The sequence below is a fragment of the Phascolarctos cinereus genome, unplaced genomic scaffold, assembly GCF_003287225.1.
Source record: "Phascolarctos cinereus isolate Bilbo 61053 unplaced genomic scaffold, phaCin_HiC Scaffold_1;HRSCAF=81, whole genome shotgun sequence".
Taxonomy (NCBI): Eukaryota; Metazoa; Chordata; class Mammalia; order Diprotodontia; family Phascolarctidae; genus Phascolarctos; species Phascolarctos cinereus.
In genome coordinates, this window is record NW_027555514.1 from 190,754,621 (window position 1) to 190,780,638 (window position 26,018).

The 26,018-nt window shown below is 37.7% G+C and overlaps 1 protein-coding gene across 1 annotated transcript; it reads left to right on the forward strand.

The window, feature by feature from the left end:
* Nucleotides 1-7,364: 7,364 nt before the first annotated feature.
* Nucleotides 7,365-15,817, forward strand: LOC110218673 (killer cell lectin-like receptor 3). The gene is given in 8 exon segments (XM_021001473.1): nt 7,365-7,521; nt 8,593-8,697; nt 10,887-10,985; nt 11,643-11,756; nt 13,063-13,134; nt 13,344-13,495; nt 14,419-14,522; nt 15,685-15,817. Coding segments are annotated over 8 exon segments (936 nt in total).
* Nucleotides 15,818-26,018: the final 10,201 nt, after the last annotated feature.

Genomic DNA, 26,018 nt, shown 5'->3' on the forward strand with positions numbered 1-26,018 from the left:
TATTTTCCAAGTAAAATTTATTGCTTAATTCTTTAATAGCCTAAACAGTGATGTTTCTTTTCTAATATAGTTTATTTGAAGGTTGCAATAAACCATTTTTTATGTGTTGATGAGATTACAAATTTCTGCCTATTTCTTCCTATGCCTTGTAGGAATATATGTATGTATGTATGTGTATGTAAAACTACAGTGACATCCTAAAAGTTCATAAAACACAAAAAGTTTTAGATCAATAACCCAGTAAAACTCATTGCCTTTTTTTCTTCCAGAATATTACCAACTACTTCTCTGCCTTCAAAAATGGTCAGTGATGATAACATACACTCACACTATGTTTCATTAGTATAATGGGTGACTGGCTTTTATTCAGAGTATCTCTATTGCTATTTTTGATGTGGAGGAGGCTGGGGAGCCTGCTTCCAGGAAAGTTCTCTCCCCTATTAGATTGAACTTCTTGAGAACAGGGACTATTTTTACCTTTCTTTGTATCTTTAGTGCTTAGCACAGTGCCTGACACATAGTAGGTGTTTAATAAATGCTTTACTTGACACATAATGGAAGCACTGTAGAGAGACTTTGGAGCATGTGTAGATATTCTTTACCTGACCACTGTAGTCTGCTATTTACTTCTGTTCTATAAGTTAGCTCCTATTCACATTCAAGTTATGATCACTAACTACATTTTCTTCTACCCCATTTTCCTCTGTTTATCCTTTTCTCTCTCTTTTTATCCTGTCCCTCCTTACGAGTCTGTCTTGCTTCCAACTACTGCTTCCTCCAAAATTCCCTCCCCTTATTATCCCCCTCCACCCCCATACCTCTTATCCTCTCCCCCTCCTCTTTCTCTATTGGGCAAGATAAATTTCTATACCCAACTCAGTGTGTATACATATTCCTCCTTCTTTCAACCAATTCCAGTGACAATGAGATTCAAGCACTGCTCGCCCTTCACATTTTCCTCTCCACTATAAAAGCTCTTCCGTGCACACTTCCTTTATGTGAGAAAAAATTTCCCCATTCTATTTCTCCCTTCCCCTTTCTCCTAGTGCATCCCTCTTTCTTACCCCTACATAATTTTTTTTTTTGGAGATCATCCCACCATAATCTACTCACGCTTATGCCCTCTGTCTATGCAGACTCCTTCTAACTGCCCTAATAATGACAAAATTCTTAGGAGTTACATGTATCATCTTCTCACATAGGAAGGTGAACAGTTTAACTACGTTGAATTGCTTGTGATTACTCTTTCGTGTTTATCTTTTTAAGTTTCATGTTCACATTTTTAAGCTTCTCCTGAGTCTTCTGTTTGAATGACAAATTTTCTATTGAGCTCTGGTCTTTTCATCAAGAATGCTTGGAAGGCCTTTATTTCATTGTGTCCATTTTTCCCCCTGAAAGATTATATTCAGTTTTGCTGGGTAGGTTATTCTTGGTTGTAATGCTAGATCCTTTGCCTTCTGGAATATCGTATTTCAAGCCCTCTACTCCTTTAATGTGGAAGCAGCTAAATCTTGTGTGATCCTGAAAGTGGCTCTACCATATTTGTATTGTTTCTTTCTAGCTTTTTTCAATATTTTCTCTTTATATGAGTGCTCTGGAATTTGGCTATAATATTCTTGGGAGTTTTTATTTTGGGATCTCTTTTAAAAGGTGATTTGGTGGATTCTTTCAATTTCTACTTTATACTTTGCATTTAAGATATCAGGACAATTTTCCTTTATAATTTCTTGAAATATGATGTCTAGGCTTTTGTTTTTGACCATGGCTTTCAGGTAGTCCAATAATTCTTAAATTTTTTCTTCTCAATCTATTTTCCAGGTCAGTTGTTTTTCCAATGAGATATTTCACATTTTCTTCTTCTTTTTCATTGTTTTGATCTTGTTTTTTTTTTTTAATTTTTTAGGCAATTGGGGTTAAGTGATTTTCCCAGGGTCACACAGTAAGTGTCAAGTGTTTGGTCTGAGACCAGATTTGAATTCAGGTCCTCCTGACTTCAGGGCCGGTGCTCTATCCACTGTGTCACCTACCTGCCCCTTGTTTTATTGTTTCTTGAAGTGTCATGGAGTTATTACCTCTTACTTGCCCAATTTTAATTTTTAAGGAATTATTTTCTTCCACGAGCCTTTGTTTTCCATTTGGCTTATTTTATGTTTAAAGTTCTTTTCTTCAGTGAATTTTTGTGCTCTTTTACCAAGCAGTTAATTCTCTTTTCATGATCTTCTTGCATTACTTTCATTTATTTTCTTAATTTTTCCTCTGCCACTCTTATCTCTTTCTTTAACTCTTCTAGGAATTCTTGCTGGACTTGGATCCAATTAGTACTTTTCTTTGAGCCTTTGTAGCTGTTTTCACATTGTTATCTTCTAAATTTTTGTCTTGGTCTTCCCTGCTACCATAGTAGCTTTTTATGGTCAAGTTCTTTTTCTTAGAGTTTGCTCATTTTCTCAACCAATTTCTTCACTTTGAACCTTATGTTAAAGTGGGGTTCTTCTCACTGGGGGTGGGAGGCATCGTGCCATGCCTCAGGTTTTTCTGTGCTACTATTTTCAGATCTAATTCTGGGGGTTTGTAAGTTTTCAGTGCTTCTTATCTTGGGAGAGGGGTAGTCACTGCTCTCTTGGTCTGCATTGTGGTCTATACCCAGAAAGGGCCCTTGCTCCCCTGAAGATGTAAGTACTAGTGCTTTTCTTGGGCTTGGAACCATGACCAGGTCCCCTGTTCTCCTGCAGCTGCAAGAACTGTGACCAGGGTCCCTGCTCCCTTGTGACCAACCACAAGCATGCTTTTCCAACCGTGACGCAGAACTGTGAATGGGCAATAGAGTTGCCAATCAGTGGCAGTAAAGGGTCCCTTGTAATCTCTTTCTGAAGTTGTCTGATCCCTTATCATCTCTGGGCTAAGAGCTCCCAAAGCTGCTGCTGCTGTTGTCATAGTCACCTCAAAGGCTTAATGCTCAGGCTGCACTCTGGGCCTGTGCCCACCTAGGTGTAACAGACCTCTCCTGTGGACCTCTTAAATTGTTTCTGGCAAGAAAAAAATGGCTCCTTCTGACATTTTGTTGGCTCTGCTACTCTAAAATTTGATTTGAGGAATTAAACTTGTTTGGAGGAGGATATTGGAGAATTCATCTGGGTCCTGGCCTGTGCTCTGCCATGTTGGGTCTACCTCCCTCTTTATTTCCCTACTTCTTTTCCTAATTTCCTTCTAGCACTTTGGTGAGGAGAAGGAGGAGATAACCTTAAGTTAGAATATAGCTCAGTAATAATCTATTTCTTCATATATCCCCTCTGTTTCTTAGCCAGTTGAGGACACCAAATGACACCTTACCAGCCCAGGATCTGAGCTATGGGATTGTGAGAGACAACCTTTCCCAGCTTTCTATGTAGTCAACCTATTTCATTGGAACTTCAGGGCCTAAGCACAGGTATCCTTAGCTATCATTCCTGAGATTTTCATTGTCAGGATTGCTCGTCACCATTTTTACAGGCCCATCTATAAACATTATATAAACAGTCAGGACACCTGGGATCAGCTCATAAGTGGAAGAGGAAACAGATACTTGTCATATTGGTAGATTTGAATGAAAAAATTTCTCTACTAAATAATTTGGAACTGGATTTGGGTTGGATTGTAACAGAAGCATACGAGTTCTCTTGTCCCCTCTAGTGAATGAAAATACTATTTGTCAATTTGGATTACCAAATAAACTTAATTGATTTTCATTAGATTTTATTCTGCCAGAGTATTGATGTATAAATTCTCCTTCATCAGGCTGTAGACACAAAGGAAGAAGCAGGGTTTTAAGAAGTTGATTTTTTTTCCTTTTAGGTTTATTGATTTGACTTTAAACAAAGAGAAAAAATATGCTTTTATTTGTAACCATAGTTCATCAATTCTCTATCTGGAGGTGGATTGCATTTTCCATCAGGAGTCTTTTGGAACTATTGTGGATGATTGTATTGATCACAGCTACTAAGTCTTTCATAGTTCATCAACATTATGAAATTGCTGTTATAATGTATATTATTCTCCTGGTTCTGTTCACTTCACTTTGTATCAGTTTACATAAGTCTTCAAAGGTCTTTCTGAAGCCACTCCTTTGGGAAGTAACCTTAAAGGCCATCCAGTTCAATATGTCACCTAATTCAAGAATTCCCTTTATAGGGAATTGTCCATCTCTAGAGAAAGAACTGGAGGATTCTGAATGCAGGTTGAAGAGATTATTTTTTATTTTATTTTTCTTGTTGTGTTTTGTGTCTGTGTTTTCTTTTACAACATGACTTACACGGAAACGTGGTTTGCCTGAAATTGTTTGCCTTCTCAATGAGGAGGGAAGATGAGAGAGGAAGAGAATTTGGAACTCAAAGTTTGAAAAAAGAACATTAAAATTGTTTTTACAAGTAATTGGGAAAAATAAAATATTAACACTCCTCAAAAAAATAATTCCCTTTACACCTTAGATACATTTAGTGATGGAGAGCTTGGCATCTTGTAAGGTAGGCATTCTATTGATGGGTAGTTATGATTATTATAAATGTTTTCCCTTATATTAGGCTGAAATATTTCTCTCTCTATGTCTTCTCCCCATTCCTCCTACTATGAAACAATCAGAAAACTCATCATTATCACATAGTACCAATCCCTCAGTGACTCATCGAATGAATTAGGCTCACTAAATCTCCAACATCTTAGATTGGAACCAGACAGAGTGTTTATGCTCTGTATGACCCACTAGAAAGCACAAATCCAAGCATGCCTTAAGGACTCTGCACTCACTGGATAGCTCATTAAGCCCCATTATATAGCCATTAAAAGTTGCACAAAATATTTTCTCTTCTTTCTTCCTGACATCTCTGAGGTCTACGCCTGAAAAAATGGAAATAATAAGGGTTGGCGTTTTATGCAGTATTTTCATGTTTTGTCATCTATTTCACTATAGCCTCCCAATGACCTCAATGAAAAGGTTTTGCCAGTATTATTATATTGATCTTACAATTGATTTGCCCATGGTCATATGGCTATTAAATATGAGAGGCAGGATTTGAATCCAGGTCTCACTGCTGCCAAACCCAGTACTTTATACACAACACTGTAGTTGGGAGCAGATTCTCTTGTTACTTCAATTGCTATGGCTTTGCTCCTCACCTTTCATGAAGAGAGCCTTGTGAGGGTTGCACTGACCATTACAAAAGAAAGGGCCTTTCTTCTGAACTTGACAGTAAGGGTAGTGATCTCTGCCTCTGAGGCCTTCTGTGTGGTCTGAACCTCACCAGCTCAGAGCAAATGCAGCAGGTTCCAAGGTTAGAACACCAATGAGAAAGTTGTATCTATTTTTAGGGTCTGTATAGCACTAAACATCGAATGTTTGAGGTAGAAACAATTAGCAGAAGATCTTATTTTTCCAATCCTTTTTTTTCCCCCAACAAATATCTCAGTGCTCCTGAGTTTTTAATAGCACAGAATACAGTGACTCATGAAACATGTTTGATCTGGGACACTGTTAATTTCAAGGTAGAATTTTATTTGAAGATTTCTGTTTCTTTGGGATTCCCATTCCAAATATTGAGGAATTGTTCAGCTGTGCCCAAGACACTAGGGATACCATGCCCCCCCCCTTTTTTTTGTACCCAAGTTCATTATTTGGAGTGGATTCTACTCTGTGAAAGTCTGCTTCTCCCAAAAGGGTTTAGACATCTTGCTCACACATTCTTTGGCTTGTTAAATCTTCCTTCCCAGGGATGGGATTGCTTATCGGTGCATGTGTAGGGACTTCTTGAGGCAACTGGTGGCTCAGTGGATAGAGCGCTGGGCTTGGAGTCAGGAAGACCTAACTCCAGACTCAGACCTTCCTAGCTGTGTGACCCTGGGCAAGTCACTTAACCTTTGATTGTCTGATTCACTGGAGAAAGAAATGGCAAACCACTCCAGTATCTTTGCCAAGAAAACTCCATGGAAGTTAGTCCATGAGATCATGAAGAGTTGAACATGACTGATTAACTGAACCACAACATAGACTTCTTATAAAGTAGAAATTAGGGGAAAAAAAGGTATTCAGTGTATACAATATGAATCAAGCATGGGGCAGGTAATCTACATGGAAAAGAAATGTTAAACACAGGAAACTCACTAGTGTTAATTTGACAAAGAAACAAAACAGGATTCAGTAACTTAGCTATTCTTAGAATCTTCTGGATTGATGATACTTAAACCTGATCAGAACATAAAGCAATTAACAGGACTATTGATTAGGCATTTGACAGGCCACCTCATGTCTGCACCATTACATGAATAAAAGCATTCACTGGTGCTCTCTATACACACTAAATCCTGGAGAAAGGATGTTGGAATCTTTATCAGAAACCACAGCATGGACTCAGAGAAAGAAGACCTGGGTTTAATTCTCACCTCTTTTATCTACTCTTTGCATTGTCCTGGGCTTCAATTTCCTCATTCATAAGCCTGGGATAATAGCACCTATCCTACTTTTTTCAGAATGATTTTGTGAAGATGTAGTTATAATAATAAATAATAGATCACATTTATGCAGTACTTTAAAGTTTATAAAGTGCTTTGCATGGGTTATCTCATTTTGCATGGGTTATCTCATTTGATTAAGTGAGAATGTGGATGTGAAAGTGCTTTGTAAAACATCACATTCACAGAAAGTATTAACATTAGTGGGGAGGAGCCATGGAGAAGTTAGAGAAGGAGCTAATATGAATGATAGAACGCTGGGTTTGGAATGAGAAAGACCTGAGTTCAAACTAACCTGAAACACTAACTTGCTGTGTGACCCTGAAAAAGTCATTTGACCTCTGTCTGACTCAGTTTCCTCAGCTTTAAAGTGGTGATGATAATAGCACCTACTAGTTGTTGTAAGGATCAAATGAGATAATATTTTTGAAGTGCTTAGCACTGTGCATGGCACATAGTAGGTACTATATAAGTGTTAGCTATCATCATCATCATCATCATCATCATCACCATCACCATCACTATCATCATTATTGTTAGGATAGATGTTCAATTAGGAATGATGTTAGGGTATTCAAATCCAAACAGTCTTTTCTGTCATTCCGCCTCACTTCTTTGTCTGCTTCTGTCCCCTCTATATCACTGAAACTTTAGGGTTATTCTTTCTCATTTGTTCAAGGGAGTTCATTCTAAGTCATTTCTCTTATTGCAAGCCCTGCTCTAATTGGAAACAACAAAATTGTGCACATTTCCTTTGTGGTTTTCACCACTATCATATAGCTATCACAAATGACCTTTCCTTATTGAGCTCAATCTATATATAATCCTGGACAGCTAGACAAAGTCTCTTTCTCTTTTTTATTTCCTTTTGATTCATATACAGGATCAGGATGGAGGAGTCATCATTTACAAACCCTTCCAGCATCCACGATAAATCAGAATGTCAAATCATTGACCCAGTTATTTCCACCAAACCTTTCCAGGATGTCTTTGTAAAATTTAACATTTGTTTATCCAAATCTAACACAAATCCTTCTGATAAGTTGAGTAACGAGAATATGTTTTCTTTAGTGTTTGAAGGGGGGATTTTGATATCAAGGAAAGCATATTTATAAAGGAGAAGTACATTTGGGTTCTGGTAAGATTAAAGTGATAGCCAATGAATTTCTGATTTGAATACCTAGGAGGGAATTTACTTATGGTTATTTTGAAGATGACCACATGGCTAAGTTGGGTAAAAGCTGGGTTAACTGCCTTCTGGGTTGGGTGATGTGGTCTGTAGAAGGAGTGCTTGACTTGGAGTCAAAAAGGACTGCAATTTCTTTAACTTTTCTGTTTCTTTATATGTAAAATGGGGATAATAATACCCACAGTGCTTCTCTTACATGATTCTCATGAAGATCAAATGAGAGGACATATTTGAAATGTCAAAATAAATGTTATTTGTTATTCTTACTAAAGTTTCTCTTACAGAGAAGTGGACATCCTATTTCTGCTTCTCCTTTGGTTTAACAGACCTATAGGAAAAGTAATTAAGGAGAAGGAAGCATGCTATGTTGGCAAGGCTATCAGGTGTTGTATCAGGAAGACCTGAGGGCCAGTCTTAGCCCTGGTCCTAGCCTTGTGTCACTGCCACAGTTAATTAACTCCTTCAATCCTCAATTTTGTCATTTGTAAAATGAGAGTAACTTTCATTACTCACCGAATTGTTATGAGGAAAGTACTTATAAATCTTAAAATACCATATCAATGTGCTCTCTTACTAGTGATCACCCCACTAGTGTTGTTTCCTCCACTCTATCTTATGAGATGGATGGAATTTGGAGGCATGTAGAACATTTTTCTCCTGACATTTGGAACAGGCTCTTGCTAGCACCTCACAATCTGGTCCTAACGTTTCTCTAGAGGTACATGCCAATCCACATCCTGGTGGGGCAAGACAGGGCTGATGCCAAAGGCTTCTATTTCCTTCACTTTTCCTTCTCTCTGATTCATCCTTGTTCTGTTCTGGTCTTAATTCCTAGTCCTAATTATTCAATTGTCTTTCAACTCCAATTCAAATCCCACTCATTCTCCAGTGTTTGTGTGACTAATTATAGGTTCTCTCTTAACCATCAGAAACTACAGAGCAGGAAGTAAAGATCCTGGTATCTCCTTCTCTTCCTCTTTCTGCTGCACCAGAGGAAGAAGGGGGACCAATCCCCAATGAAATCTTCATCAAAGGTATCATTTGCTTTCAGTTTTCAGTCCATATTCTTTCTTTCATGTGTTCGGTGAATGAAATTTTAGATGGACCAAAAGATGGAGGCAACATGATTAAAAAATAAATAAAAAATGTGATCATGGGACAAAAGTAAAAAATCCATGTTAGCTCACAAAAAAGGTTAAAATATGTACTTCTCTAGTAGCATAAGTGTAATGCAGAGTTCTGGACTGAGTGACATTCTGCAGGTTTGGGTTCTAGTCCTGAATCAATCACTAGATACTGGTGTGACCTGATCAAGTCACTTAACCTCTTTCACTCTGTTTTCACATGTGGAAAATAGATCATACCAGATGATCTGTTAAGATTCTTTCCAGATCTAAAATTCAATGACCTTCTAAAAATAATATGCATGACAATAGCACAATGCTTTACAGAAGGTAGGCACTTTAAAAAAATGTTTGTTGAGTTGGGTTGAATTCTATCCATATTGACAAAAATGAAGCACATTTTGATCAAACTTGACCCTCATTTCATGGAAAGAACCCAGGCCTGCAGGTTATACTAATGAAACAGTGTGTTAACAAATATTCCAGCATATTTGTTTATTTCATTAAGTCATCACATTTTATGACCAGATTCTCTGCATGGTTACTTATACCATGATTCCTTATATTATTAGGGAAATAATATTTACAAGTGTTCTAGAGAAGATAAACTTTTCTATTTGTACATAAAGGTATTGTATATTGTGAAAAATATCTATAAAGCACTATTGGACATAATAGACTTTCTGTTAGCACTGAATTAGTTCATAAATGGGTTCACTGGTGGCTAAAAAAATTGTAACCAAAGTAAAATACTTTGTGAGTCACAAGAAGTCCTCAAACTAAATATTTGTGTATGAACATTTGTACTCTCTCTTCTAAGCTATTTCAACCAATGTGTGTATATGTATATATGTATGTGTACATGTATGTATGTATGTATGTACATATGCACACATATGTCATTACTCAATTGGGACAACTGCAGAAATCCACATAAATCATGGAAATGTCAATAATTAACTAAATAATCATTTTTAACCTTACTGTAGGTCATTTTCCTGGCAGTAAATAGATATAAGCTATAGTGGAAAGAGAACTGTACCAGGACTGAGAAAATCTGGGTTCCAGCTTCAACTTTGCTAAGCTTTGTAAACCTTGTTTTTACTTTCTCTGGGCTTTAGTTTCCTCATCAGTGAAATGAGAGGGTTTCCACAGTACTCCGACCCATTCGGACAACATCTGGCATGCCATATTCAGTTTAGGGGACCACCTTGGGAGGACACTGTGGTAGTAGAATTGGCAGGGGTGGGGGACAGGGTTGGTTCAGACTAGAAAGTTCTGAAGACCCTTCCAACTCCAAAATTCTATGATTCTTAACATCATAGATTTAAGGCTGAAAGAGACCATCTAGTTCCCCTCCCTAACTTTTTTAGACTGAGTATCTCTAGCTCTCCTAAACTAGAAGTGCAGTAGCCATTCATGTGCCTGAACCTACTATTTATTGGCATTGGAGTGATGACTTTTTCCATTTCCATCCTGGGCCAGTTCATTCCTCCTTAGGTAGTTCCTGGGAGCTCACTACATTGGTACTGGGCTATGTAAGGGCAACAGGTTGACTTAACTGACTGCAACTCAGAACTCCTGTGCTCAAAAACTCCACCAGACTCAGATTCCGTGGTAGCAGAGATTACAGGAATGTGCTACTCTGTCTGTCCCTAATTTTTACAGATGAGGAAACTGAGGTCTGCAGAGATTAAGTGGTATTGTCCAGGTTTATGAACATAATAAGCATCCAGAGAAGGATTTGAATCCAAGTTCTCTGATACCAAATCGGTGTACTTTCCCTTTATTGTGCTGCCATATATTTGGTGATCTCTAAGGTGTCTTTGATCCATATCCTTTATTAAGTCGTGTGTGAATTATGAAGTCAGAATGTACAACAAATGAAGCTCCTGTCTCTGCCTCTGCCCCCTTCAAAACAAAAAACAAAAAACCTTACCCACAAGCCTCTATCCCTTTTCCTCCATTTGCTCAGTAAGTCACTTTCAAACTTTGGACAATTTGAGATAGACTATATTTAATTTTTAAAAAATTGTTTTATTCATTCATAAGACAGGAATTCACATCATTTCTAATATTTATTCACTTGTCTGTATTAGATGTTCCTGCTACCTTTTCTCCATGGGCAGTCATTGCAGTGATTCTGGGGATCTTTAGCTTATTGTTGATGATAACATCTGGATTCTTTGGTTACCAATGTAAGTGTTTCAGAGCAACATAAAGAGCAGGAATTACCCAAAATAAGCCCAAGAGTCTCATATTGCTCAATTATTGAAACACTAATTTTAATTTTTAAGCAATAGTGACTATTAGTTTACTGGGATAACAAGACAGAATCAATGAAAGATATGTGAAACAGAAGTCATTAGTGTTGTAGTTAACTTTTTTAAAAGGCCAGACTGAGTTTTTTTTAAATACTGAGATTGTTTAACAAGGGATATTGTAGAATTTACTCTTCTGCACATGATGATGATGACAGTGAAAAAGAGAGAGAAGGAGGAAGAGATGGAAAAAGAGGAGAAAATATATAATAAATATGTTTTCTAACATTATAATATTATGTACTATATACAGTAAATATAATAGATAATAAATATAGTATAATATAAGTAATATATTCACCAGGTTACTTAACTAGACTATAGGAGAGAGGGACAATTTCATGCAATGAATCTATAACTTTAAATTTCCTATCCCATATCTCTCTCATGATATCCTTTGTGGTCCCCTTTCATGTAATTCTTTGTTAGTGATATGTTGTCACCTACTTACTCTCACCATGTATCTGTATTGTAAAGCAAGAATTTGTACTGTAAGTAATCAATTACATGTATAGATTTTATATTGGTGTTTAGATTTTCAAAATATCCAGCAATCAGCTAGTAAGATGGATGACCTCACCAAAGAACTGGAGTCTTTGCTCAACACACTAGAAAACTTCACTGGAACAATGAAGAAAATACAAGAGGGTAACTTGGGGATTGGAATTTGATCTCTCGTCAGAGCTTTAGAGTTCCCTCAGTAATTCTCTGCCTATTGCTTATTGAATTCTTAACTATTCTTTAAAATTAAACTCAAATAATATCTCTTCTGTGACTCCAGCTAGTGATGTCCTTTTCTCCCTTAGGCTGCATAAAGAAATTTGTTTACACCTCTGATATTCACTTGAAAAACAAAAACTTAAAGTTTTTGCACAAATAAAGCCAATGTAGCCAAAATTATAAGAAAAGCAGGAAAAGGGAGAAATCTTTGCTTCATATTTCTCTGATTAGGTGCAGGGGTGGGTAACCTGTGGCCTTGAAGCTGCATGTGGCTCTCTAGGCCCTCAAGTGTGGCCCTGAAGGCCATATATGGCCTAGAGGCAGCAGGTTCCCCACCCCTGCATTAGGGTCTCATTTCTCAAATACATAGGGAACTAAGACAGATTTATAATACTAAGAGTTGTTCCCTAATTGGTAAATTTTTAGAGGATGTAAAAAAGGTAATTTTCAGAGGAAGAAATCAAAGCTATAGTCATTTAAAAAAGGCTCTAAGTCATTAGTACTTAGATAAATATTACATTAAAAAATTCTGAGATACTACCTTATACACATGAGAGTGGTTAAGCTGATGGAAAAGGAAAAATGACAAATGCTAGAAGGAATGTAGGAAAATAAGTACATAAATGGATTGTTGGTGGAACTGTGAACTGGTCCAGCCATCCTGGAAAGCAATTTGGAACTCTGCTCCCAAAACTGTATAGCACACTGCATATAGTAGTCACTTCATCTATATTTGCTGAATTACATAGAATCAATTATTAAATATTTGAGTGTCTCAATGAGGGGAGGGAGGAGGAGCAGACCTTTGTTAGGTGTGGGGTTCCTGAAGATTTGTTCTGCAGTTCACAGTCTTGGAGACTTGCCTTAGGCACTAAGAAATTAAGAGGTTTGTCCAGAATCGGTAGGAGTCAGAGACAGGACTTCAACCCAATTTTTCTTGACTTTGAGGCTACATATTATTTAAATTAAGTGTTTGTCCAAATATTTATTACTTAAGTGTATATATAATTATAAAGTAATCGTGTCAAAGTCTTTTGATATCTGATATTTTGAATAACTGATCATTACAGTGATAAATCCCTTTTGGTTTTTTTTTTGAGAAAGGTAAAACAAACTGACTTGGCCATTTTAGAGTATGATAATTTCTATCTTTTAGATGTTGCATTGAGCACAGCGCGCAAGTGAAATTTGTATTTTTATCTGATTTAAAATTGTTTTGATATGTACCTTATAGACATTTTAGGGAATCTTAAAATCCAGATTGAAAAGCTCTTTGGCATTCTGAAATTGCAGAAGATGAACCAAGGTAATTCGGGATGAAAAATGTTCATACCTGATGACTTTGAAATCACAGTCCCATTCTATTACAGGAACATAAAAAAAAGTAATGCTGTTTCACTGGGGAGACTCTTGGGTATGAGGTTTCTTTAAGAGTAAGAGATCTATGTCCCACTGCCTCTTGATCATTAATACACTAATTCTATAAGCCTCTGATTTAGCCCATTTTTTTTCTAGGAAACTATTCTGCACCTTGTCTGAAACACTGGAAACAGTACAAAGATAATTGCTACCACCAAACTCTCAAGGCTGTGTCTTGGTTTAACTGTTCTAATCTTTGTGTCTCCATGAATTCTACATTTTTACAATCAGGAAATGATATGCTAGTGGTAAGGAGGATGCCTTTTCATTTTGAAAAGTGAGGTTTAACTGCAAAAGGCAATAATCAAGTAAATGACTTATGGAGAGAGAAGAGATAGACAAATTAGCAAGAAGGAGAAGGGGTAGGAAAAGAGAGGAGCTTTTCCTATGGAAGGGAAGATTAGAATGGAGTTCTTATAGTGGCTTAGCCACCCATGGGAATCCAGACGATGTGAGACAATGTTTGGAGATGTCTCTCCAAATTATTTGCATCTAATAGACTTTATTTCATCCATCTTCTTGAAATGCAATAGAAATAACTCTGAAAACTTTTTCTTGAATTCATTTTTAAAGAGGAACATATATAAAACATAATCTTATTTATTTCTATGGACTGGGTCTCCCTGGCTCACCCAGGTTAGAAGCACAGGGTTTACTCATAGGCCAACCCCATCTATTCCTGATCAGCTAGAAGCTTTGACCTGCTTTGTTTGGGACCTGGTCTGGTTCACTCCTTAGGTGGTTTTGTGGTTGGTCCCCTGCTCTCAGGGGCTCACCATATTGATGCTGAACTTACTGGGGACACCCTACTGCAGCTCTGAATTCCTGACCTCAGGCCAACTACAAGCATCAGTTTCCCTGGTAACAGGGATCATAAGTCTACACCACCTCACTCAGCTCAATACAATGATAAAAACTGAGCTTAAGTCTTGACTGACACTTACTAATTGTGTAACCTTGGCCCAAGTAAATTCATTTGAACTTCAGTTATCCAACCTACAAAATATAGTAATAAAAATTGAAATACCTACCTTACAGAGTTGTTGCAAAGAAAGAACTTAAAAACACCTTAAAAGTATTATATAGATGTGCATCGTTGTTTTTATTGCTGTATTATGCCTTTATCTGTGCCAAGAAACCATTGTAAGTTGTGCATTCTGATTCATCACAGGATTCCATGAAAAAGTTTACATTAAATGATACCTGGATTGGCATCTCTTACCAAAGAGACAGTAATGAATGGAAGTGGATAGATGGCTCTTCCTATCCTTTTAGGTAAGGCTCTAGAACAAATTTCAGTTCCTAAAAACCATCTTCACTTTTTATAGCACACAGGCCTTGGGGAAATAGGAAAAAGACTCCTGGAGCTCGAGTTTAGATAGAAGGCAGACCATGAGAATGAGGGCACAGTTTTAACTTGATCTCTTGACTCATTACACTTGAAGATGATTGAATAAGGAGGAAGGTGGATTGCGGGGAAAAGGAGAATCTGTCCCCAAGGAAAGAAGTAAATAATCCCTGTTCCAAAGCTCAATATAAATTTGTAACTCCTCAGAAACCCATCAGAATAAATAGATATATAAATTTTGAGAGTCTAGATATGTGATTTCTTTGGTGGAATTCCTAGTATGGGAACTCCCTCCATCAATACATATTAACAACTCCTATCTACCATGTTAGGGAGATTTCTAAAGTAAAGAAAGTTTATTTGACTTGCCCAAGGTCGTATTGCCAGAGACAGGCCTTGAACTACCTACCATACATGCAGAAAAAGAATGTCAGGGCCAGAATTCCTCTGCCTTACTGTGGAGAGTCAATTTGTTTTGTCCAAAACTAAGAAATCCAAGTCCAGAATCTGGTAAGCCCAGAGAGCACAGAGAGGAAAAAAAAAAGATTTTTAACCAGTCCTAGAATATACTAGATACATTGACTCACTCTAGAACTGACATCCTCCTGGAGCCTTTGTACAACAGTGTGGCCTCAAAGACCAATCTGATCTAGAATGATCTCTAAAATCCTGACTCATAACCTTGAGTTAGGATCAAAACTGGAACGAGGTAGGAAGTTATGAACAAATTTTACAGTGTTTAGTTTTTGGCATTTGCCCAAATGCTGGGTTTTCAAAGTGAAGGACGGAGAAGCGGCATAGAATCAAGTGCTTCTCCTTTCAACAATATCCAAATCCTGGCAGTTATTAGAATCACTTTCTGTCACTCACAACTGACTAAGGCAATTCTCATAAGTATAAAATCTATGTCATTTGTTGCTTCTTCAGTGGCTGTGGAAAATTCCACATAGTAAAGTTTGTGGCCCCAGTTTGCAGCAGACTCATAAGGTGTTCCTCTCTCTCTCTCTCTCTCTCTCTCTCTCTCTCTCTCTCTCTCTCTCTCTCACACACACACACACACACACACACACACACACACACTTCTTACAGAGCATCACTAAAGCCAGAATAGAATTTCCGGGACTTTTGTGTATATATAAAGTTATACACCATGGATTCATATCACTGTAATAAAACTTTGCCTTGTATATGTGAGAAGAAGGCTTTCAGTGCTGAGAATTAAGATAATGTGATTCCTAAAATGTCCCAACAGCATCAAAATTCTGGGCCATCACCTTGACCTATTGTTTTTCTTGCTCTTGTGATTTCTTGTCATTTTGTGATATATCTCTCCATATAATTTTTAAAAAGATTCTGTTTCATATATTGGTGATGGAAGGAGACATATTGTGACTTCTTAAGAGAACTTCAGCCATCATATTCTGCTGTTTTAGAATGCCCTGGAACCAATAAGAGAATTCTTTTAGATATAGTGACTAATGGGATCATTTTGTTTGGATAAGGCTTTATATGACTGAGTTAAGGAAAGCATTACAATAAATGATTTTTTTCTTTGCATTCTTTCTCTCTTTTTTGGGGAAGATGGATTTACAAATTGTGCCTTTCTGTCTGTTGTTTTTCAGCACAGGTATAATAAAATGAAATTAATGACAGAATGACATTTCACAGAATCACAAAACCTCACAGTTGTAAGTATAGTCCAGCAAATATTTGACCAATAATCTCCTTTTAGAGGTTATCTTTCTAAAACTTGGATTACTTTCAGAAAGGGGAAAGGCATTACATAGAAGAATTCTCATAGATTCACAGAATCTCCAAGTCAGAAGTGTAGTATCTAAGTCAACTTATTCCTTCAAGTGGTCCCTTTTGTGTATGGGGGGGAATCAACTCCTGGTTCAAGGTACTCTGTTGGTCTGTATCCACTAAAAAACAAAAACAAAGCAACAACATAACTTGGGAGCCTATGCTAACTAATGCTTTAGCAAATCAGCCAAAGGATACAATTGGTTCAAGACAAAATTATTTAATAAAATAGCATAAGACAAAAAGTAGTAGTAAAACATTTCTTCTACAAACATGGGATACATTAATTCACAAATGTGATGTCTCTCTCTCTCTCTCTCTCTCTCACACACACACACACACACACACACACACACACACACACACTAACACAAAAATGAGTGGGAGAGTAGAAATGCTTAAGGAACATACATAGATGGAAGCCCATGTGGCCAAGCAATATGCGTGGAGGAACAGCTCACTGCTGATGTCTTCTGGTGATATTTTTGCCCTGCACCCACCCCTATAAGACTGGACAGTAGTATTCTCTGTATTGTGGTTCTCCACTGATCTTGTATTTTTGATAGGAATTGCTCAGCTGAGCATGTGATTGTAGAACCTCTCTACCTCTGGCTTCTGACTTTAGCTGGAGTGCTACCTCTTTCCCATATGAGAAAGAATAGATTCTCCCATCTCTCTTTTAGCTTAGATCTCTGTGGCGTAAGTGAGCTGTTTTAATGACTAAGGTCCTTCCAATATCACAGAAGGAAAACTTTTCAGCTTCTTTTTCCTCCTGAAACAAAAGAGATATATATCACTTCTCAGAGTCTTAGTTGTGGGTGGTTTTTCCTCTCTGGAAGAAGAGTTTGTTTCTAGGTATCAAGCTTTTCAGAAATAAAGATTGGTCAAATTAGAGAGACCATAAGAATTCAATATTTTCCCAAATCTTCCTTTCTTTTGTTTTCCATGAATATTATCTGTATCTCAAGTATTAGATTTAGGGCTAGAAAGTCTCTTTTAACTTCTGTCAATTTCTGATTGATAACCCACACTCATTTAGTATCATTCTTAGAAGTGGCTACTCAACAAACTGCCAAGGGCTATCTAATTTTCAGGCTCCTGAGTTTTTCTCTCCCAAGATTCTTTGGATCTTCTAGTCAAGTGAATATAAAGTGGTGAAAGTCCAGGAAGAACTAGGCAGGGGATTCTTCTCTCCCTCCCCAATTCTTTGTTCCAAATTCTTTCTTTATGATAACATGCATGGCCAGAAACTAACCACCCAGGCTTTTAACTTCTTTACTGCAGGGACCTCAAAGGCCCACTATTCTTATCCATACCTTACCCCAAAACCCTTCTGTAGTATAAACCTTCAAGTGGTCATCCAGACTGGGTTTGAAGACTTCCCATGAGAGTTCATTGAAGAATTCATCATTACTTGAGGAAGCCCATTCCACTTTTGCATAACTCTAATTAATAGAAAGGTTTTCTTTATATGAAGCCTAAATTTGCATCTTACGATTTCCACACTTTGCTTCTTAGTGATGCTTTCTGGGGTCATGTAGAATGAATCTAATTCATCTTCTACTGGCTAGCCCTTCAAATGCTTGTCTCTCCTTCTCTAGGCTAAGCATTCCCAATTCCTTTATCTATCCTTCATATGTGATCATCTTGGAATTCTTCACCATCCTCTGGATTCTCTCTAGCTAATCAGTGTCCTTCTCAAACTGTGGCACCAAAACCAAGCAGTATTTTCTATATGATCTGGTCATAGTAGAGGACAGTGGGACCATCAACTCCCTCCTTTGAGACATAAGGTAGAATTACTATTTTGGCTATATTATCACATAGAACTTTCAATCAACTAATACTCAGAGTTCTTTTTTTTTTGTTTGTTTGGTGAGGCGATTGGAGTTAAGTGACTGGCCCAGGGTCACACAGCTAGTAAGTATAAGTGTCTGAGGCTGGATTTGAACTCAGGTCCTCCTGACTCCAAGACCAGAACTCCATTCACTGCATCTCCTACCCGCCCCTCGGAGTTCTTTTTCAAAGAAATTATTGTCTTTAGATGATTTTCCCATCTTTTGCTTGTGAGGTTGATTTTTTGATCCCAAGTGTAAAACTATCCCTTTTTCTACTGAATTTCAGCTAATTAGATTTGTCCCATTGATCTAGCCTACAAAGATCTTTTTTAAAAAATTGAACAATTAAACAAGCTTTTATTAAGTCCTAATATGTTCTGGGCACTGTGCTAGGCACCAAAGATACAAATACAAAAAAAAATTCTTGCCCTCAAGGAGCTTACATTCTGCTGAAGGGAGGCAATGTGTAAATTTCTAATAAATCAGATGCAAAATAAGTAAAGTAATTTGTGTGTGTGTGTGTGTGTGTGTGTGTAACACTAATAACTAGGTAGGAGATGACATTTCATGTGTGGGAAACAGCAAGTATGACAGTTGACTGGAATGTAGAGTGTGTATAGCGTATAAATATGAATTAAGCCTGGAAATACAGACTGAAACCAAACTATCAGAGATGTAAATGCCAGACAGAGGAATTTGTATTTCATCTTAGAAGCACTAGAGAATCATTGAAGTTTGTTGAGCAGGAGAGTGACATTGTCAGACTCATGGTTGATGAGTATCAATATAGCAGCTATGTGGAGGTAGATGGGAGAGGGAAGAGATTGGGCACAGGAAAACTAATTAGGAGGCTATTGCAATAGTCCACTTGAGAGATGATGTGGGCAAGAACTAGAGTGATGGCTGTGTACATATAGAGAAGGGGACAAATGAGAAAAATGTTGTGGAAATAGAATCAAAAGATGTGACTAGATGGCATAAAGGGGATGAGGTAGATTGAAGAGTGCAGAATGACTCCATGAAGACTGTCACAAGACATAAAGAGATGAAGAAAAAGGATGGAGAAAAGGCCATCGGTAAACTATTAAGTGATTATTGGCAATCTTGGAGAAAAGATTTTCAGTTCAGTGGTTGGATCATGTAAAACATAGCATTTGAATTATCCTTTAAAGGATGGATAGGAATAGTACAGGCAACTATAGATAAGATTTGAAGCAGAGATCAGATGGCTTTCAGTGATGAGGAATTCAGTATCTCATCAGGCAGCCCATCTTATGTTGGAGAAAATCCAATTCTTAAGAAATTTCTCTTCATATCAACCCAACCTCTTTAGTATTCTTTTGTTTTGCTTGGTCCTAAAAGGCAGAAATAGGTAAAAAGAGGTAGATTTATGCTTTATTTAAATAAAAATTTCTAGTAATCAGAGCTATCAAAAATGAATGAATTTTCTGGAGAAATGGTGGGTTTCTCTTTTGTTGGCAATCTTCAGACAGGGACTGGGTGACCACTGGGTAGGTACATTGCAGAAAGTTTTTTTTTCTTCCAGGAGTGGCTTAGGTTAGATGGCCAGTGAGGTCGCAGAATCATAGAAACACAAGATTTAGATTTGGAGGTGACATCTGAGGACATCTAGATCAAGCGTTGTCCAGCCTTTACTTTTGGAACTCTTCAACTGGGGAGGGACCTATCCTTTTCTAGGGCATTCCCCTTCTGGTTAGCCCTAATTGTTAGGAAGTATTTCCTGACATTAAGCCTGAATTTGCCTCTTTGCAGCTTCCACCTATTGCTGTGCTGGGGCCCAGCACAAACCTAATTCTGTCTGTTATGTGACAGAATACTTGAAGACTTGAATACTTCAAATACTTGAAGACAGCTAGCCTGTCCCCACCCCCCTCAGTTTTCTCTTTTCCTTCTAGTCTAACCTGCTAATTTAACAGATGAAAAACTGTGCTACTGATGTGTTCAGTGATTTGTCTAAGGGCACACCAGTGGTAAGCAGTGGAAGTAAAGCATGTTCTTTATAGTTTGAACACAGATAAATATAAGGACTAATGCTCTTTTTAATGTTCACTTTAGTACTGAATAGAAGACCCTGGTTCTCTGGACTATGATCAGCATGAGCTGTGGGGTTTCCTGTCCCCTTTTCTTCATGTCTAGTGCAGTCACAAATTCTGAATCTTTATCCCAATTCTCTGGGTCAAACCTCTAGTGCCAATTTGCACTACAGAGGTAATACCTCCATACTTTAACAATATTTAGAGACATTTTCAAATTTTTAGATGTCTTGCTACTCATCTTCCTTTCTAACTTTTTATCTTCTTTTGATTTTTCTGCTTATGCAGGTTTTTAAATGAAATTCTTCTTGAAATCTTTGGTTTTAATCTTTTTTTTCTTATACTCCTCTGTGACTCAACTTTCTGATTCCTTCCCTTTTAGTAGCCACTGAAAGAGGCTAACCCTCAAAGGTACCTCAACCTTTTTTCATGTTGTATAATTCACTTTTTTTTTTACCAACTTCAGTCTCTGCTCCAAGTGGCTTCTTTGGGGACAGGACAGATCCCAGATGTATTCCTGTCCCCTTTTCTTCATGTCTAGTGCAGTCACAGATTCTGAATCTTTATCCCAATTTTCTGGGACAAACCTCTAGTGCCAATTTGCACTACAGAGGTAATACCTCCATACTTTAACAGGCATTTCTGTTTCTATTACTTTGGGGCATATTAAGCTTTTTGTTCATGTCCTTTGACGATTATATACTGGTATTATTTATTTATATTTATTCCTTATATATTTTGGATATCAGATTTTATTGATTATATTGATGCAAATTTTTTCCTGTATTTCCATTTCTCTTCTAATTCTCTTATCACTCATTTTATTCATGCAAATTTATTTATGTAGCCAAAATGCTCTATTTTATCTTTTGTGATCTCCTTTTCCCCTTATTTAGTTAAAAAGTCTCCCTCTCGGTGGAACCAAGATGGCGGAGTAAAAACAGTTACTAACTTGAGCTCTCCCCCCAAACCCTCAAAACACCTGTAAAAAAATGGCTCTAAATAAATTCTAGAGCAGCAGAACCCACAGAAAGAAAGAGGGAGACAAATTTCCAGCCCAAGACAACCTGTATGATTGATTGGAAAGGTCTATTGCGCTTGGCTGACAGAGAGAGAGAGAGAGGGAGAGAGAGAGAGAGAGAGAGAGAGAGAGAGAGAGAGAGAGAGAGAGAGAGAGAGAGAGAGAGGAGTACAGTTCAGCGTGGGCCATGTAGGCAAAGACCAGGCCTCAGCAAACCTGGAGCAGTACTCAGGGGATTGAATTTTAATATAATTGAGTGGTCTATTTTATCAAAGACTTTTTCTTTATCTATTGAAATTATTATATGGATTCTGTCATCTTTTTTGTTTAAATGATTATCAGGGAAATTGTTTTCTGAATGTTGATCCATAACCTGACTTGTTAATGCTGAATTATTTTGAAGATACATTTCTTCATTCTTGCAAAGACTTTATCTGATTTTTTTTGCATAAATATTCATTAGTAAGATTGGTCCTTTTTCTCTTTCTCTACTTTCCTTTACCAGACTTTAGTATCAAGGTCACAGTTGTCTCTTAAAAGGAGTTTGTTAGAATGGCTTCTCTCTTTGTTTATTCAGAATAATTTCTTTGCAACTCAAATGTTGAAAGGCATCCATGGTCTCATTGATTTGGATGCAGATTGTAATACATGCATACCTGATCATCTTGGGCACATCTATCTAATCCGTATGTCACTATAAGTTTGTTAGGGAAGATCCATTAACCATACTGAAGGTCTTCTTTATTCACTCATTTTTTCTCTCAATTCCCACCAGCAAAGAGAGAGATTTGACCTGTTCATTCCTTTTGTGTTGTTGTTCGGTCATTTCATTCCTGTCCTAGTCTTTGTGACTCCACTTGGGGCTTTCTTGGCAGATACTGGAGTGGTTTGCCATTTCCTTCTCCAGCTAATTTTGCTGATGAAGAAATTGAGGCAAACAAGGTTAAATGACTTGCTCAGGGTCACAAAGTTAGTGTCTGAGGCCAGATTTAAACTTCTTCCTGACTCCAGGCCTGGTATTCTCTCCACTACAACATCTACCTGTCTGTCATGCCTTTTCTATCTGCATTTGGTTTTAGCTTAGCAGCTACTTGGAAGGTTTCCTGTTTGTATGTTGACAAAAAGCAGTTACAGAAAATTCATATATACTCTGATATGGAAGACAGGGGCTTCTATTCTGCATTTCTGGAAGCTAGCTCTCCAAGTATCAGTGAGAGTTGCACTAGGCAGAGTGTATTGCACATGCTTGAGGGATGGGTCCCCTATTGGCTAATTCTTTGTTACACTTGGTACTTCATAGCTTTGTCTCCTTTCCAGCCATTTTGTAGCATTTAATTCAGATGTTCCATGACATGGCCTTCCCCCAAACCACATGAGGGGGCCTAATAAGGGCAGGGCTGTGATAAGTGATTCCAAAGCAAAAGCAGTCTTCATCTTAGTTCACTACGCAGAGATAATTTTAAAATGCTGGATTGTATGGTAAAGATTGTTTCCCAAAATGAAGGATTGAAAAGAAAGCTATAAGTGGAGAAGAAATTCAGATGAACTGAGAAATTTTGGTTTTGTGTAGATATTGGACATGACAACAAGAAGGGTTACATTTTTAAAGGACCCAGATTTCATGTATTCTTCCTTCTATAGACTCTGCTACTATTGCTTGTAGCTTTTCTCACTCTGCAGTTAGAAAGATGATGTGTTTGTACAAGTGATAAGTCAGGTTTCATTTCCATTTATCCATCTGTGGAAGCAGAGAAGATATGAAACAGTTTCAGATTGAGGCCAGGGCAAGTCACTTGGGTCTCCTTTCCAATGCTTTTCATGTTCTTCATTGAGTAACCAGCAGAGTGAAACAGTGGGATGCAGTATTATGGGGACTTTCAAAGATACCAGAAACATGACAAGGGCTCATCCCTAAACACCCATAAAACAGCATCCTAGAATAGATCCTGGAATAGCAGAGCCAGCAGAAAGATGGGGTGTACCAGTCTTTTGATCCAGGAGACTTAGAAGATCAGCAAATAAAGTGCATATCACTCGGGTAAAAAGGGAGTGCAGTCTAGGACAGGAAGCATATTAGCAAGCCAGCAGCAGCCTCTACTTCAAGAAACCAGTGGAAGATCTGGAGCCCCAGAATGGTGGGGCAGGTGAACTCCAACACCAGGACACCGCCCCCCACCCCCATACCTTGGCACAGCCAGGGGAACTGGCAGACTCCAGCTCAGAGAACTACCAGGTGTGGCACAGCCCCAAGCAGGCAGGCATCCTCCAGCAGTGGACCTCCCTGTGCTACAGTGCAGCCCTGGGGAAATGCAGAAAAATCCACCTGGCCTCAGCACATGCAAGACACCACAATTAGGAGCCTAGCTCAGCACCAGGTAGGCTGCCAGACACCTACAGCCTCCAGCAGCCAGCAGCTGAGGCCCCAGGGCACAAAGCTAGTGACCAGGAATCTGAATCCCAGTAAAAGAAGCTTAGAACAGTGCCCCCTGTGCTCTAGCACAAGAGCTCAACTTGGAAAGCCACAAAATAGGCTAACAAAATGAACAAAAAGTGAAAATGAACACTGACCATAGACTGATTCTATGGTGACTGGGAAGATCAAAACACAAAATCAGAAGAAGACAGCATTGTTAATGTGGCCAAATCCAAAATCTCAAAGGGAAATATGAACTGGTCTCAAGCCCAAAAAGCCTTCTTAGAAGAGCTCAAGAAGAATTTTAAAAATCAAATAAGAGAGGTAGAAGAAAATTTGGGAAAAGAAACAAGAGGCACGCAAGAGAGAGTCAACAGCTTGGAAACAGAAGAACAAAAATTAAATGTAGAAAACAATTCCTTAAAAAATAAGTTGGCCAAATGGAAAGAATAATCCACTGAAGAAAACAACTCCTTAAAAAGTAGAATTGGCTAAATAGAAATGGAGGTACAAAAACTCACCTGGGGAACTCCTTGAAAAGTAGAATTGGCCAAATGGAAAAGGAAGTACAAAAACTAACTGAAGAAAACAATTCATTAAAAATTAGAATGGGGCAAGTGGAAGCTAATGACTCTACGAGACATCAAGAATCAGTCAAACAAAATCAAAAGAATGAAAAAAATAGAAGGAAATGTAAAATACCTCACTGGAAAAACAACTGACCTGGAAAATAGATCCAAGAGACATAATTTAAGAATTATTGGTCTACCTGAAAGCCATGATAAAAAAAAAAGAGCTTGTACAGCATCTTTCAAGAAATTATCAAAGAAAACTGCCCTGACATCCTAGAACCAGAGGGTAAAATAGTCATTGAAAGAATCCACCGATCATCTCACCCAAAAATGAAAACTCCAAGGAATATTGTAGCCAAATTCCAGAATTATCAGGTCAAGGAGAAAATGCTGTAAGCAGCCGGAAAGAAACAATTCAGATATTATGGAACCACAGTCAGGATTAAGCAGGACTTAGCAGCTTCTACATTAAAGGATAGCAGGGCCTGCTATGTGACATTCTGGAAGGCAAAGGAGCTTAGATTCTGACCAAAAATCAACCACCCAGCAAAACTGAGTATAATCTTTCAGGGGAAAGGATAGACATTCAATGATGTAGGGGACTTTCAATTCTTCCTGATTAAAAAAAACTGAATAGAAAATTTGATCTTCAAATACAAGACTCAAGAGAAACATAAAAAGGTAAACAAGAAAGAAAAAAATGTTATTCAATAAAGTTAAACTGTTTACATCTCTACATGGAAAGGTAATACTTGTAACTCTTAAGGAATGTATCTTTATTACAGCATTTAGAAGGGGTATATATAGACAGAAGGTGTGGGTGTATGTTGAATTTAATATGATGATATAATTAATTAAGGGGTGGAAAAAAAGGGTTATACTGGGAGAAGAGGAAAGGGAGAGGCAGAATAAGGTAAATTACATCACAGGAAGAGGCACAAAGACCTATCAGAGTAGAGGCAAAGAAGGAAAGGGGGTGAGCATAGTTTGAACCTTACTCTCACTGAATTTGGCGCAAAGAGGCCGCTCTATATGGAAGTAGGAATGGAAAGGGGAAAGAAAAGGGAAGGGGTCTGATGGAAGGGGGAGAGATTAAGGGTGGTAGTCAGAAGCAAAACTCTGGTGAGGAGGGAAAGGGTGAAAGGAGAGAGAAAAGTATAAATGAGAGGGATAGGATGAAGAGGAAGACACAATTAATAATCATAACTGTTAACGTAAATGGGATGAGCTCTTCTATAACATAGACACAGGTAGCAGAGTAGATTTAAAACCAGAATCCTACAATATGTTGTTTACCAGAAACACATTTGAAGTAGAGAGATACACACAGAGCAAAGGTAAAGGGCCAGAGCAGAATATATTATGTGTCAGCTGAAATTTAAAAAGCAGGGGTAAAAATTCTGATCTCAGAGTAAAAGGGAAAAAATAGATCTAATTAAAAGAGTTAAAGAAGGAAACTACATCTTGCTAACAGGTACCATAGACAATGCAGTAATATCAGTACTAAACATACATGCACCAAGTGGTAAAGCATCCAGATTCTTAGAGGAGATGTTAAGGGAGTTACAGGAAGAAATAAACAGTAAAACTATACTATTGGGGGACCTTAACCTCTTCCTCTCAGAACTAGATAAATCTAATCACAAAATAAATAAAAAAGAAGGTAAGGAGGTGAATAGAACTTTAGATATGGTAGACCTCTGGAGAAATTTGAATGGGGAT